Here is a 16,490-nt window from a genome sequence, read left to right on the forward strand (position 1 = left end):
GGGCAAGTCATTTAGACTTTCAGTGCCCCAGGCAATTCTCTAACATGATAAATTACAGGTAAGTTGTTGAGCTGAAATGATGGAGGTAATTTCCATAATGAAAAATTTCTATCAATGAAGTCACAGGTCCAGATTTTCTCCCTGCATCCCTGTATCATTCTAATAAAAATACATAAGCTCTACTTCAAAGAATCAGATATTCTTAACTATTTTTTAAAGGTCTGGTTGGTAGCAAGGGAAAAAAGCACAGAGAAACAGATGGATGGAAGAGAAGGGAGCATCTTTCACAGAATCAAGTGAAGAAGAGGTTAGTATTTGACAAGCCCATATTTAAAAAACTGCAGAATGAAATTATTGTAATAACAACACTGGAAAAATGTAATTGTTTCATGGCACAAAACTGTTTAAATAACTACCTATATCATATGCTAACTGGTCATTAAAATTAGAAGAAAAAATAACATTAATTTCGATTATGAAGCAAAGAAACTTTTTAAGCAAACAAAAGGAAATAATTGGAGACAATTTATTGATTCAATTATACAAAAATAATAAAAAAATTGCAAAAACTCTCTAAGGTAAAAGGAAATTAATTAAGAAAATATTTACATAAAATATATTAAGATTAAAGTCCAACATCCAGAATTTACGCAAAGTGATACATATTCAAAGAATAATATATACGCCCCCAGTGTAAAAATGTTCAAAGGACATAAACCAACAATGTTGGAAGGAGAAAATGCAAATTGTTAATAGCCACATGAAAAGATGTTCAAATTCCTTAGCAAACAGAGAATTGCAAATCAAGATAACCTGAAAAAACCACCTTATATACACTACACTGATAACAAAAGTGATGAAACTGAATCCTGTCAGTACTTTAGTGCTATTTTATTACATTATTTGTAGGACTGTAGGCTGATACAAACATTAGGGTGAGTAATTTGGAATATATAATGAGAGAAAGCCACAAAACTGAATGTACTTTCTCACTCAATGAGCCCATTGCTAAGATTTCATCCTATAGGTATCAAGAATAGAAAAAGGAGACCTAGTTGCACAAAAATAACCATAGGGACATGTTAAGACCTATTAGAACTCAGACTCTGCTGGGTCCCCTCAATGCCACAAAGAAGTATTTCAGAACTATAGCGAAGGTGCTATACATCATGTGAGTCATTGGCTTGGTGTTCTAAATTTTTTATAAGGTGCCACCCTGTAGTATTTTATTATAAGTTATAATTACAAAAAACAGCTTTGAAAAAAGGTTTCACCCCTTAGAAACTTATAAGCAGATTCTTCTCTGCAGTGATTAATAATATCCTTCATGAAATATGCATATGTTTGACAATATGAAGAAGATAGTAATTTTGTAGGTAAAAATGATTATTTACTGTGATAATAACCATGAATATATTAATGTGTATAATGTTTACAGAATCAGCTGAAAATATGTGAACAGAAAATCAAAGAATTCACAAATTTGAAACAAGAAAGGACCTTAGAGGTTAACTAGTATAATCTTTACAAATGAGAAAACTGACATGCAAAGAGGGGAAATGACTGGCTCAGGAAGTAAGTGATAAGAGACGGGCTTTGAACCTAAGTCGTCTGACTTCAAAATCCAAAGAAGTAAAATACTAGTTTATGAAAAGAACAAACAACATAGAACACTTATACTCTATCTTCCTCTGTTTCCTTCAAAAACAGAGAAAAAGTACGAATGAAAAGATGTTAAAGAAGTATAATTAATGGAATGAAGAGTTAATGTGAAAAGACAACATAGCAGAGAGAAAAAAGGTAAATAAACAAAATAAAATAAAAGGTGGGGTTTCACCCTTGACATGTTCAGGGCCTTTTGCATATTCCAGTGTTTCTGGAAAACATGGCAACTCAAAAGGACAAGTCAGGGGGCCCCTTAACAATGTGCATTTGCTTTCCTACATGGTTGAATGTGGGTGAACAAAAGCAATGAGTAATTAACATGATCAAGCCACATAACTAGGCATAAAGATTACATGGTAAGCTATTACTTAATCATAAAATGTTGTCAAAACAGGAAGGGAAGCATTATTATAAAAATTATACATGGCACAATTCAGACAACTCAAAAGACAATTCATCACTCCCTTATGATTTGTGAAGAAAAGTAAAACTAAAAACCTGAAAAATTTAAAGATAACACTCCATTTGGAAGATAAAATATTATTTAGGTCAACAAAATTCACTGCCCCCCCCCCTTTTTAAAGAACAAAAGGTTCAGTCATCTAGTAAAACCAATAAAGCCTTTTTAAACTACCAGAATAAACTACAATTACTTACTTTCTTCTTCTGTTTGATTCTATACAATATTTACGTGCTCGACTTCGACATATTCTTTGTTCCTGCAGTAACTTTTGACGTTCTTCTTCTAAATTTTTTTCCAGATGGATCTTCATATTTCTAGTCATAATGTTAAATTAAGGAAAGTATTTTATTTAAATCTTTATTCAAAGACAAATGCATATTCAACAAACATTTCTTAAGCATAAATAGTTTGAAGAGGATCAAATCAAGCTCAGGGAAAGATCATCAAGTTCAAATGAGATACGGTCCCTGCCTTCATGGAGCACACAGTCTACAATCTATAATAATGTTAATGTAACATGTGCAAACCTCATTGAAAGATCTCTTCAATAATGACTACTTTGGATGAAGTCGACAAGTCAGACTAATTTCCAATATTGCCAATATATCCAACACACAAAATATATAATAATTAGTGGCATAGCCAAGTTTTGGCATAACTACTTGAAGAACTAGCTCCAGGAAAATTGAGAAGACAGAATGTTACCTGTAGATTTGAAGAAAGCATCTATTATTCTCAGATAACACTAATTTTTTAAAAAAATTATCACTAAAGTGACTAATTATAAAAACAGGTTAGTTTCTATACAAAAACTTTCATGGAACTTTCAGGATTCAATACTTGTATAATTTCATCATAGAAAATAAGGTAATAGGAAATGAATTAATTTTCAAAATTATTAAATCAAAAGGGAATATAGTCAGTCCTTTATAGGCTCTCAGAGGTGAATTTCACTCATAAAATTTTGGACCCTGTGAACTTACTAATTATTTCTTTTGAACACTTTGAAATTTACATTCCTGAAATATAGTGTACACATCAGACTCTCACAAATTCTAATGAACAGTCTGTTTTCTCCATCATTTCTATTTAGGTAACCAGCTCCTCCTTGGTTAAAAATTCAGATCCTGAATAACCATTTCCCTTGTTGCATGCTCTACCTTTTAGAGAATTAAATTATCATTAAAGGAACTCAAGAATTTTTCAATTGCTCTTAGTTCTACTTTTGACCAAGAATGTGCTCCATTAGAAGTTGAGATAGTTGAAGTCTCTCATCATATCATATCAAGACTCCATGAGAAAAGTTTGTGATCTATTCCCTAGATTTCTGTCTATCTACTATTTTTGCTTAGGCGAATTGTATTATATTCCCATGACAATAACACCCTTCTGTTTTTCCACTTCACCCAAAAGTACTCTACCACTCAACAAGTATTTATTAAGTACCTACTATACGCAAAGCAGGGGGATCTATGGAGAGCTAAGGTAATGGTAGGAATACCAGGAACGTGAAAAAGTACTTTGTTACCTGCCAGATAAGATCTGGACATCAGCAAACTCTTTTCCCTGCCAATGTTGTCCCCCAGTGACTGGTCACCACTCTGCTTTAGTTCCCGAAATGGCAGCCATTGAGAAGTAATGGAAGAACCTCTTAAGCCAAAAACAGGTAGCAGCAGGGGCAGTAGGGTAGAATGTAATTCCAAACTCCAACATGAAGAAGCCATGATGGAGGCATGTTGCAGTTCTACATTCTTTCAACATGGCCCACATACTGTATGCAACTGGAAAGCAAGAATTTGAGCACTGAGAAGGTACAGTCAAGATCACACACCATTTAGAAGCCACAAGTAAAAATGAGTGGAGACAATGGAATATGATAGACTTACAACCAAGAATAACTAACCCAGCAAAACAGCATAATCCTAAGGGGAAAAATGAATTTTTAATGAAATAGAGAACTTCCAAGCATTCCTGAAGAAAAGACTCTGGAGCCTAGCTGAAATTTTAAAGTATAAACACAGGAACCAAAAAAACCCCATAAAATGGTAAATATGAGCAAACAATTATAAGGGACTAAAAAGGATGAGCTGTTTATATTCCAATGTGGGGAGATGATACATGAGTCTCTTCAGTCAACTATCATTAGGGGTCACAGCAATGACTACAATGAAATAGGGTCTGGGAGTGTTTTTTTTAAAGTTTTGATTATCTTAAAAGAAGAAAAGGAAGGCAAGGGGAAAGGGATATAGACTGGAAGTGAAGAAGAATGGGGAAGGAAGGGAGAAATTATCCCATATAATCAGAGTGCAGTAGAAGATTATACAAATGAGGGATGAGGGTGGTAGAGAGTAGCATCTGACTATCACTTTCACCTGAACTGGTAAAAGGAAGGAAGAATAATGATGCATACAAATGAATGCAGAAATACGTTTCATTCAATAGGAAACAGGAGATAAGGGGGACAAGAGAGGGGGAAGAATAAGAAAGAGGGCAGATTACAGGAAGGATTAGTCCTAAACAAAACAGACTCTAACAATGGTGGATGGATACTGAAGAGAGGTTTAAAAAGAAATAAAGGATAAGAGCCTATGATTCGGCTTTGGAAGGGAAAAGGAGAAAGAAAGGTAGAGGAGAAGAAATTAGAACATTGATGCTGAGAGCACTCTTCTTTTATTACTCTCTTTTTTTAAAGAGGTGGCAAAAAAACTTTGATCAACACAATGACCAAGAAGGAATCCAAGGACTTAGGATGAAACATACTGTCTTCCTCCTGAGAGAGTAATGGACTCAGATCTAAAATGAAGACATATTTCTTTTGAAGGCATATTTTTTTTGGCATGCCTATTGTCTTGCTTGACTATTTGGGGTTTTCTTGGCAAAGATACTAAAGTGGTTTGCCATTTTCTTCTCCAGCTCATTTTACAGATGAGGAAACTGAGGCACACAAGGTTAAGTGACTTGCCCAGGGTCACAGAACTAGTAATTGTCTGAGGCCATATTTGAACTCAGGTGTTCCTAACTCCAAGCCAGACACTCTATCCACTGCGCCACCTAGCTGCCCATGCATATTTGTTAGAAGTTTTTTTTCTTTATCAGTTTGGGGAGGGGGAAGTGGGAAGGAAAGAAGATGGGTTTTTACTAGTTGAGAAAAATGTGAAAACAAAGAGGCCATAGATTGCAAGCATCTAAAAGGAGAAGGGAAACAGTTAACTGGGAAATAAATCTTTGCAGAAAGTTTCTCTGATAAATGTATCATTTCTAAGATAAATAAGGAACTGATTAAAATGTATAAAACTAAGACTCATTCTCCAATTGATAAGTACTCAAAGGATATTAACAGGCTGTTTCCAAAGGAAGACATCTAAGCTATCAATAGACATTAAAAAGTGCATCAAATGACTAATTATTAAAGAAATGCAAGCTAAATTAACTCAGATTTTACTTCACATTCCTCCGACTGACAAAGTTGACAAAAAAAATGACAAATATTGGGAGGGGAGAATAGGTACATTGATGCACTGCTGGCAGAGCTATAATTGGTCCAGGCATTTTGGAAATCAATTTAGAATATAGCCAAAAAGTTACTAAATTGTGCATATCCTTCTATAACAGCAATATTGCTATTAATCCTATACCATAAAGAGATTAAGGAAAGAGGAAAATGACCTATATGTGCAGAAATATTTATAATAGCTCCTGAAGTGGTAATGAAATTGAAATTCATGGTGCCCATAACTTGGGTCATGACTGAACAAATTGTTTTATTAATGTGATAGAACATCGTTTAGCCATAGGAAATGATGAAAGAGATGGTTTCAGAGAAACCTTGGAAATCTCATATCAACGGACACAGAGTAAGCAGAACGAAGAGAACAATTTATATAACAACAACAACATTGTAAAGATAAACAACTTTTTAAGACTTAAGAACTCTGATCAATGTAATGGCCAACTATGATGTCAGAAGACCAATGATGAATAACGCTATACTCCCTCCTGACAAGAGAAGTGATGGACAAAAGATGCAGAAATGGTCAGTATGGAATTTGTTTTGATTAACTATGCAAAGATTTCTCACAAGAATTTTTTCATTTTATTTCATTTTTAATGGCTGGGGTGGGTGGAGAGAGATATTTAAGGAGAGAAAATAAATGTTAATTGAAAAAAATAATTTTCTAAAAGTCCATTGAATGCTTGTGGACATGCTTAGTTATAGGTACATACATAGAAGAGGAAAAGGAGGCAAGTTTGCACTGTCAGAAATAGGAGAGGAGTTTGCACTGTCCTCAAATTAACCAATGCCTTTTCATTTATTTTTAGAATACTTATAATACAGAAATATAGTTAGTACATATCATATGAAATAATTATAAATTTCAGATACATAGGTGGTCTTCCAGTCTTAAATGGACTCCTTCATATTGAAATGGTCCTCTCAAAGGATCACATAAAAGTAGAAGTATGGGGAAAGGCTTGTAGCTAGTGTTTGTCCTAGGGAGGTTACAATTTAAAATAAATGATGGTAAATTAACTACTCATTTGCACAACCAACTGCATTGCTAAGTCAAGGCCCCTAGAGGGAGTTTCATAATTATTTCTGTAACAGGGCTCCAGTAGAAAAACTCTTAGGGGAGGAATGCACTTTACCAATTTGCCTCTTTTACTTAGTATTCTTTTAAGAAAATATCAAAAAAGGTACTGACATAGATGGGATCATTGTAATAGACAATGGAGAGAAAGAATAACTATTCAATTATTATTTTGCTTCCATTTACTCTGAGAGAATGATTTTTGGATTAGAAAGAGCAGAACGAAAATGGCTTAAAAGGTGCTGGAACCCAGTATCAGCATAGTGCAGTATACTGGTTGCTAATGTAAGTTTTAAAAAAGTTTTGATAAGTATTTCATCATAATTGTTTCCTTGTGATCCTATGTATTTTACCTTATGCATTTAAAAACATTCTTGTGAGAAGGGGTCCATAGCCACACCACCAGGCAAAAGGCATCTATCAGAGGAAGTCCTATGGGGTAGAGGAGATTCTTATACAAGATCACTTCTGAGGTGCCTTTGCATTCTTAGAGATTCTCTGATATTCATCATATCCAGGAAGTCTAGCCGGCTTTAGTGGTAAGCCTTAACATTTAAAAAAGTATGGCTATAGCCATCATAAAAATGATCCCTAAAAGAAGGGAGTATAGTTTGTATTTATGGAAATTGAAGCCAAAGTTCATATGGTTTGCAAATGCTGGATGTGAGATTTGAACCTCCACAAAAAATCTGGTGGTCTTTCTACTGTACCATCCCCCACCCCCACCCCACATACTCCAGTTCACAGATAAACCAAAAGAACCTAAAAAAGGGATAGTTACATGGCAGTTCTGAGTCCAAGGAAATGGCAATGTTTGGGGATATTTTTAATTAAACCAATTGAATCAGCTGAATTTTAAGTGAATGAGTGACAATTAATTAGGTTAAATCTGATATTAAACTTATTAATTTTCAATTAAATCTGCCTAAAGCTCAGAATAAAATGTTTGAAAACTTTAAGTTTTAATAACTATGTAACAAGTGAGCAGCAGCATGGAATAATGCATAGCAGGCAGGTCTTAAGGTCAGAAAGACATGGGTTCAAGGCCTGCCTCTGACAAACCATTGTATGACCATATGCTAACCTCACATTCAGATAATTTTTTAAGACATGAGTAACAAGAAAGTTGTCACTACGCATCCTAGGAGGGAGTTTCCTAGCGGGAATATCAGATGAAATTACAGATTTGGGACAAATAAAGGTCACTGGTACTTGTAAACATACTTTACAGAGCATCTTTATCACTTATCACTTTGAAAATACAAAGGCTTATCATAAAAAATATCCCTTAAAGGAATAAGCATGGTTATATTTTACTAAGGTTTCCATAACACAATCTGCCCAAACACTATATTATGAAACAGTATGTATGTATGTATGTATATTTTAATTCATCCATTCCTCCCATGTCTCTAAATTCTCAACTTGTCTAAAATAAATTACCCAGTCTGTGGGTTACCCAAGTCACCTGAACCTCCCTTTTATCAATGCAACAGTTTGCTGACGTGGGATGAAAAAATGAGCTGTGGAGAAACATTTCGTCACATTTTGTTGAAAAAGTCAGGTGTAAGGAGATGCCAAGTTTATAAAATCCGGTTATGGGGATACCTGTAGATTTTAATTATCTATATAATTTCTCTCTCCTAGGAGCTTGACGAAGAATTGAAAGGTGTAAGAAGCAAAAGATTCAGTCACTTCTGTAATACACAGAGGGGGAAAAAACGAAAGGAAAAAACCCACCAATAAGTGTGCTTCGGGGACTGGTTATTAAAATGCACAAGAATTAGTAAAAAAAAAAAAAAACAAACAAACAAACAAAAAAACCAGAACCCAAAAACCTCGGAATAACTGGGCCGAGGAAGAATGTGTCATAAAAAGTAACCCGTACATTCACCTTATTTCCAAGGACATGCCGGGCAACGACAATACTCGAAACAGGTTTCAGTGAAGTCCCCACAAGCAGGGGTCGGGGTGGAGGGGGCTGGGGATGGGGCTAGGTCTTGGGCACCGCCATCATTCATTCATAAACACCCATCACCCTTTCTGAAGCGGTTTGCCAAGGAAGGATACTGATACAAGTTGTTCCCTTGGGTAAAGTTGCTTCTCCAGTGGGGGACCGGGGAGGCAGGAGCAGTACCTGGTCCCCGGGTTGGGCTTCTGGCCCCAGGCCGGCCCGTCAGCATCTCTCAGCCCAGAGCCGCCTCGACGACTCTCTGCTGACCCCCAGACGCTTCCCTCATGTCAGCTGCGCGGTGCCCCCCCCCGCCCCTCCCCCACCCCTTCTCCCTCCCCTCCTCTGCCCCGCTCCCTAGATCCCAGAGGCCTCGAGTTACGAGTGCAGCAAGGTGGGCCGCGCCAGCCCCGGCTCCCGCGCGGCGGTTCTGCTGGTGGTGTCGGCGGCGGTGGCGGTGGCTATGGCAGCAGCTGCAGCAGCAGCGGCGGCGGCGACCTCGCCAGGCAGCGGCAGCAGCAGAGGCCCGGCCGACTCCGCCGCCGCCGCCATCTTGACAACCAACAGACGCCGCTACCCTCGCAACGGAAACTAGGGAGCGAGAGCTGGGGGAGCCGGGTTCGGGGAGGGGGGAGGGGTAGAGAAGGAGGGGAGCGAGGGCACGGTACACCGGTGGGGGGGGAGGGGACGGGGCGGGGCCGCGGCAGAGGCAGCAGCCAATCCGAGGCGCCGGCTCGGCCTCGAGGGGCTGGCGCGGGTTGAGGAACAGGGCGTCGAGGGAGTTTTGGGGTAGAACAGAGAAACGTCCTGGAGGTGCGACCTGTGTGAGGGAGTTGGGCCACCCTGGGCTTAGAGGAGTACTCAGCCCTTCCTGACGAGGGATGTGGAGGGGTCTTAAAATCCTTCGATCTCCACCCCGCAACCACAAGTTTGACCATAATTTGAACCTCTCTTCTTGGACGATGACCTACACGTCGGCTTTCTTTCTAGGGGCCGGGGTTCGGTTTTCAGCCATTCAGAAAGATGCCCCCTCCCCGCAGACTCTTGCTGAACCCTAGTGGTGCTGAAACCCAGCACTCCTACAGCTCTAAACCTGTGATTCCGAGGGTTGCTCCTGCCCTTACTGCAGCCAGTAGCCAGCCTCATCCAGTGTCCACACCCGATTACCACATTTAAAGTGTCACAGGCTTGTGATGGTTTCCGTGGCCCTCTAGGTCCTCGAGTGTGGCCCTTTGAATGAATCCAAACTTCACTGGACAAATCCCCTTAATAAAAGGAGTTAAACTCAGAACAGTTGGTCTTGGAGTTGGGGATTTTTTTTTTAAAGGTGAGACTGCCTATCATCAGGAGACAGTCATTGAAACAGTTAATTGGTACAGTAATGTGATAAATTAAAAATGGGATTTTGAGCCATCTGCTTGATCGCTACAACACTATATAATGGTGGTGGTGGGGTCTGAAAGCATTTGTTGGATCCATCATAATGGCATATTCAAGTTCTGATTGGTTTTCAGCCAGTTTTCTTGCTGAAAATTTCCGAGATTAGAAGCAGAATACATAGACCAAATAAAGATTATTCACCCACAATTCAAATGTCCCTGTCAACCTATGCAGTTTTAGAGTTGAAGCAAAAAATAATGTTTCCAGTTGAAATTATTAAAAATACTTCCTCCCCCACCAAAAAGAGAGAGAGAAAATGCTATGTATGACTAAATGGAATATTCCCAAGAGGCTGGCATTTTTAAAGTATCACAGCTAATCTTGTATAGATTAAGACAAAATACTAATAAAATACACAGAGGCAGCACGGTATAGTGGACAGAGGGCTAGTTTTCCAGTTGGGAAGATCTGGCTTCAAATCCTACCTTTGATGGTACTAGCCTTATAAGCCATAAACAGTTACTCTTACCCTCTCAGTGCTCCTAGGTAACTTTATAAGATTATAAGTAACAGAAAGGTCTGATCTGCATTGGTAGAGGAAATTTCTACACTGATGAAATCATTGGGACTAAGAGTAAACAAACACATTGCCTTCCTGTATCATAGGCATGTCAAGGGGGTAGAAAGTAGATATAACAGGTTCACTGTTTAGGGAAAAACTAACTGTCATACCAATCTTAGTGTTTAGAACCTGAGGAGCTTAGAGAAATCATAGATTTAGAGCTTGAAAGAACCTTAGGATCATCTAATCAAATTCCCTCATTTTTAAAGATAAATAACAAGTCCAAAAGGTGAAGTGCTCAATATAGCAGGGCACTTTCCACCATTCCCTACTCCTACTATTTGCTGTCATTCTTCTGCCTCACATGAAATGATTTGAAAAAGTACAGTGCAAGATGATATATAAAATAGATGGAAAAGGATTGTCATATGAGGATCAGTTGGAGAAAATTGGGGGTATGTTGCAGTGGTGATTCCTTTCATTTGGACTAGATGACCCCAAGGTCCCTTCCAGCTCTCAAATTTTGCCTTTTAATGAAAGAAGAAAGCATTGCTATAGGTTTAGAATATTTAGGCATTGCCTAGCTATCTTGAAATTCTAGGATTTGGTACAGTATTTGCTCACTTTGTATTTATTTTGTATATACTTAATTATGTACATGTTTTCTCCCCTGAGCTTCCTATGAACATTGGGGGAGGGAGAGTACCTTTCTCCTTGACCCAGCAACATGGTGTTCGCAAGTCCCATAACAAAATTGAACCTGGGTCTTGGGCCACTGGCTGCCTTTTTCTGCTTTGAGTTTCTTTCCTGAGCATAGCTGACCAAATAGGGATTTTTGAAATGGTCCAGCCTTATAGCAGCCTTGTGAATCTGAGAGGCTAGCTTCTGGGTCCTTCAGTCGAAGCTGACTGGCAGCAGGATGAGTTTACACATTGGAGAGGATGATCACAAACAGGACAATGAATCCATCTAGCTCTTGGCACAGCTTGCCAGGAGATATGGACTTACTGGGAATTGTTTGGCTAGAGTTGAGGTAAAATGTGAAATGCTGATTTAGCAGTGCCACACATTGCTTTATTTTCTGATGTTTAAGTCTAAACCCCCCAAGAGAATGTAAAAGTTGTTAAAGTTATTTCTGCTGCTTGTTTTTGTTAATATGCACCTGTGAATCTTTCACATTAAGCATGTTGTGTGTGTGTGTGTGTGTGTGAAATAAATAGTTGTTCTATACCTGATTTATATTTTGTATCAAGTACCTTTTATCTCCCCCACCCCCAATACACACATCTTTTACTGAAGCTAAGCATTAAGTAATTTTTTCCTTGTGGTTCCAAGGTTGAGGCATAAAAAGCCAGCCACAATGAAACCAAAAACAAACAAACAAAAAGCCTGAATTTTCTCTTCAGAGACCAGGCTCCTCCCAACTGAGTCTCACTGGATCCAGTGTTGAAAACAGATCCTTTGGTGGAAAGGGAGAGGCCTAGTGCTCCCCAGCCGCTGGGTCAAGTAGTGGTAGTTATTGTTAAAATTACATTCTATATTTTTATAGATGGGATTTAAACCAAAATCCCTTGATGTTCAAGTTGGTGTTTTTTTCGGAGATATAGATATTTTCACACAGCATCTTTCTTCACATAGCTATCTTTTGCCCCTATCCCTTGCAATCTTCTTGTGAAGCTGCCGTAATCCAAATATAAGTAAGAAAGCAGTGACATCCAAGTAGAGTGGAACTGAAGAATATATGGGAGACAGCATGCAATAGTGGGTGGGAAACTGGCTTTGGATTCAGGAAGACTTGGCTTCAAATTCTATTTCTAACACATACTGGCAGTGTAATCCTGGGCAAGCTAGTCCACCTGTCAGTGTTCTTGGCAACTAGCTAAGGCTATAAATAGATCGATCAGATCAATCAAAATGTATTTATTAAGAGCCTCCTCACCTGGAATTCCCTGTACCATTGAAATCCCAGGTCCAATAAAAAAAATGAGCGTCCAACTATTGCATGAACTCATGTCTTGGGTGAAGCACTGATCATGAACAGTTATCAACATAGATGTGTTATTTGATCATTTTTGAAGGTGATAGGTTTATGTCACTAAAGGAGTTTAGGATTAGGGCTCTAGAACTATAAGGTATCTCAGGGGCCTTCTAGTCTAGGCCTCTCATTTTACAGATGTAGAAACAGGCACAGGAGAGTTTAGTGACTTGCCCAAGGTAATACAAGGAGAAAATAGCAAAATTAGGAGTCATACTCAGATCCTAGGGACTCTACAGCCAGTGCTCTTTCCACTATACCATGTGCATCTCCTTCTGTGACAGCCTTTTTTTTGGGGGGGGGGGAGGAAGTATAGTTCTCTGAGGTCAGGAACTAGGTGTGACATTAAAATTTTTTTATTGATATCCTTCATTTCTGTAGGATGTAAATTTCACACAGTATTCCTCCTCCTACCCTCTCCCAGAGAGCTACTTTTTATAACAAAGTACTAAAAAAGTATAAATGAAATAAAATACTAAAGAAAAAGTACCACAAACTAAGTAACATATATATGTATATGTTTGTGTATATGTATGTATGTGTACGTGTGTGTATATACGTATATTTGTATATATATGTGTGTATATATGTGTGTATATATACACGTATATAAGTATATATGTGTGTATATATATATATAAATATATATATATATTCTGACATTATATGCAATACACAAAGTATACTATTTGTAATCATTGAACAATTTGCTACGTAAGGCCAACCAGATAGAGGCTGATTATTTCCTTTCAGGCACCATGTCAGTTATTCCTATGTGGTCTTGACTAAATAAATAGGCAAATTAAGCTTGCTCCAGGTATAGATAATTGAGACAAAATTGGTATTCAATAGAAAATCTAATTACCAATGCTTTTTCCATTAAGGAAAAGTTCTATTAAATTAATAGCATAAATGATTAACTAATCTTTAATTATTAAATATAAACAATAATACAACTTAGTCTAAGTACAAATTAAGCACTTTTCGTTTTAAACTTCAGTTGCTAATAATTACTACTTAATTAAAGACCAATTTTCCTACTTAAAGACTAATCCTATTTTCTTAGCATAGGTAAAAGGGTACTTACATCAGGGTGCCCCATAAGTCTATCTTTTGTCCTATTTTTTTCAATAATTTTATCAGTGACTGGAATGAACTATTGATATAGGGATCTCCCTGGTGAAGAAACTCCTTCTGCTAATGCAGCTTGGCGCTTTATCTTCAATTTGTAGTCTTAGGGAGTGGCCTAGAAAACTGAAAAGTTAAGTGACTTGCTTAGCACCTCAAAGCAACTATGTATCTAAGAAGGGATTTGAAGTCTTGTGTCCCTATCCATTACCCAGTGGCTGCCTCTATGGCTTATTCATCAGGTTTGTGCATGATGTAAAACTGGGAAGTTCAACCGATATGTCGAATGACAGAATAAATATACATTAGTCAATATTCTTTGCTTCCAGTTATTTAACCCATTGTAAATCCACATAATTGTCTTATCATTCAAATCTATTTTCATATTTGTCCATAAGGATAAGAACTTTTGTCAAATGCCTTGCTGCATGTGAGGTATAAATGCTATGTATTTGTGGCTTGTCTAGTTAGTTTGTCAAAAAAAGAAATCAGGCTAATTTGTCTTCATGATATCCTGCTGAAACTTAGTGATCACATCTTCTCTTTATAAATGACTGTAAACTTTCGCTGTAATGATTAATTTTAGAATTTTGCCTGGAATTGAGTTGAAGATCAGTAGCCTCAACTTTAAGAAATCTTATCTATTTATTTAAAACTGTGACAGTATTTAACCATTTCCAGCCTTTCAGTATCTTTCTGGTCTCTATTTTAAAAAATAGATCATTAACAGTGGCTCATTACTTCTATCAGGCAGTTCTTTAAACTCTGGAGTTTATGTTGAGGTCTGTTGACATTGGAGACCTATAGCTCCTCCCTTGCCAACTTCTTACTAATCATGGGAACAATTCTCTGTTAACCACTAAGAAAAAACCCCACAAACCCAAACACCAAAAACCTTCAAAATCCAAGATTGTTCTTGGCAGAGAAAACTGAATCAATATGAGATTCAAACAGTTCTTTCATCTTTCAAACGCAGTATTTAGCCATAGCAGTGTTTCCACAATCCAGCTAGCAGCTTCTGTGGGGGTGTAAGATCCACCCACAGCCAGCACCCAGAAAGCTGCCAACAGCACAGGTTCTTTTGATCTGCTTAACTAAGGAAAGCAAGGTGAAGGGGTTGACAAGCTTACTTTAATTCAGCACACAAATATCATTCACTTAGTTCAGGGGAAGACAGCACACTGAACTTCAGAGCAAATTAGAAACAAATTACAAACATCAACAGACAGACCAAATACAGATTCATAGTTACCAACATCTAGGTTCAGCCCGGGAGCTCAGAACAAGGGCTGGCCCAGAGTCACAGGCACCACCATGGCTGTGGGGAAGAGCTCTAAGGAAGAGGAGGCCAACCCCTGGTTTTATATCTTTTTCAGCGTCAGGGGTGAGTCACACATGAGACTCACCCATGTGACCTAGAATTGTCACAAAGAGGTGACTTAAACCCATGTGGTCTAAAAGCCTCTGCTGTCCCAAACATGTAAACTAGGCCCTCCCTGGAGTTAGCTCCACCTTGGGCCCCACCTTAGTTGCCAATCCATACCCACATAGGTTTTACACCTAATAGGGGTTTGGGCCTGGGGCTTAGCACTTAGTAAGACTCAATGAAATACACTGAATTACTCAAAGCAAACAAAAGCCAAACTCTTCAAGGGCACTTGTTGAACTAAGTGCTAAGGAGCCCATTTTGCTTGCCAACACAAGTAGACACTAGATAAATGCATCCATTGGCATCATTATATTCACCCTGAACAGCTTTGATTTTTCTCTTGTCCCATTTCTGTAATCTTTAGTATTCATCATCAGTCTTAGCACTTCTTACACTTTTTATAGGACTGTCTCACTGTATCATATTCTTTCTCAATTACTTGACCTTGCTTGTATCTTTAGTACATGTCTTTTAAAAACTAAGTTGGGTGGTTATTTCCATATATAGTCACATCAATATTATTCAAAAGCTTCCTTTCTTCATGATCAAAATAATTCATTTTTATGTCATCAGAATTTCATTCTTGAGAGGATCGTATTTCATTTTGGCCAAGTTTCTTTGTATAACTTTAGACCAGTGGCTCTTACTTATTCTTTCTCTGAGCTATTTGAAATCTGTTCTTTGGATACCTTAGATCTATATCAGACTTACTTTTATAAACTGCCAGAATCAGGTCTGACACTTGTGCAAGTACCTGGTCAGGGAAGAGCAATTCATATCTGGGGATGAGGGCAGGGCACAGGCTAGGTGAGCAAGTCTAAACTGAAAAGCAAGGCAAGGTTGATATTAAAGTGTTTAGATGTCAGTCATCTGTAAAACTAATTTTTCTGAGATTTAGGCCAAAGGGTTAGTGTTACCCCACTCCACTGAGTATTGAAAATTGCCATCATTATATTAATGAGTTGAAGATTTCCCAAATAACGCATTCATTTTACTTATTCGTAATTAGTGGTAAATTCTTCCATTTTCTCAGACTGATAACGTTAGTGTTTTCTTCCACTCTTCATTCTCTCTTACCCATGTATCTAATCAATTGATATTTCTATCTTCATAACATTCCTTGCATCTGGCCCCTTCTCTCTCCTTATATAGCTATGAACTTAATTTAGGCCCAAAACACCTCTTCAAGGAATATGTTTGGAGCCAGCTCAAACTGGCTCTCAAGAGCCAGTTGTTAAATTTTCAATATGAGCATTAACACCTCAGAAATCAGCAAATGTTACAAATT

General features: G+C 37.8%; 1 protein-coding gene across 2 annotated transcripts in view; it reads right to left on the reverse strand.

Moving 5' to 3' along the window:
* Positions 1-9,254, reverse strand: part of CEP126 (centrosomal protein 126) — an 83,098-nt gene extending 73,844 nt beyond the window's left edge. Inside the window, exons 1-2 of one of the 2 annotated variants that reach the window (XR_005009605.1) lie at positions 8,788-8,928; positions 2,323-2,442 (exon numbers count right to left, since the gene is read on the reverse strand). Coding sequence is in view for 1 of the 2 variants with exons in the window: in XM_036746282.1 (XP_036602177.1) it covers positions 2,323-2,442; positions 8,788-8,900 (233 nt within the window). In the remaining variant the exon portion in view is untranslated. Of the gene's footprint in view, positions 1-2,322; positions 2,443-8,787 lie in introns of both variants that reach the window. The other variant, XM_036746282.1, reaches the window with a different exon arrangement.
* Positions 9,255-16,490: the final 7,236 nt, after the last annotated feature.

The sequence above is a fragment of the Trichosurus vulpecula genome, chromosome 2 (genome assembly GCF_011100635.1).
Source record: "Trichosurus vulpecula isolate mTriVul1 chromosome 2, mTriVul1.pri, whole genome shotgun sequence".
Lineage (NCBI taxonomy): Eukaryota > Metazoa > Chordata > Mammalia > Diprotodontia > Phalangeridae > Trichosurus > Trichosurus vulpecula.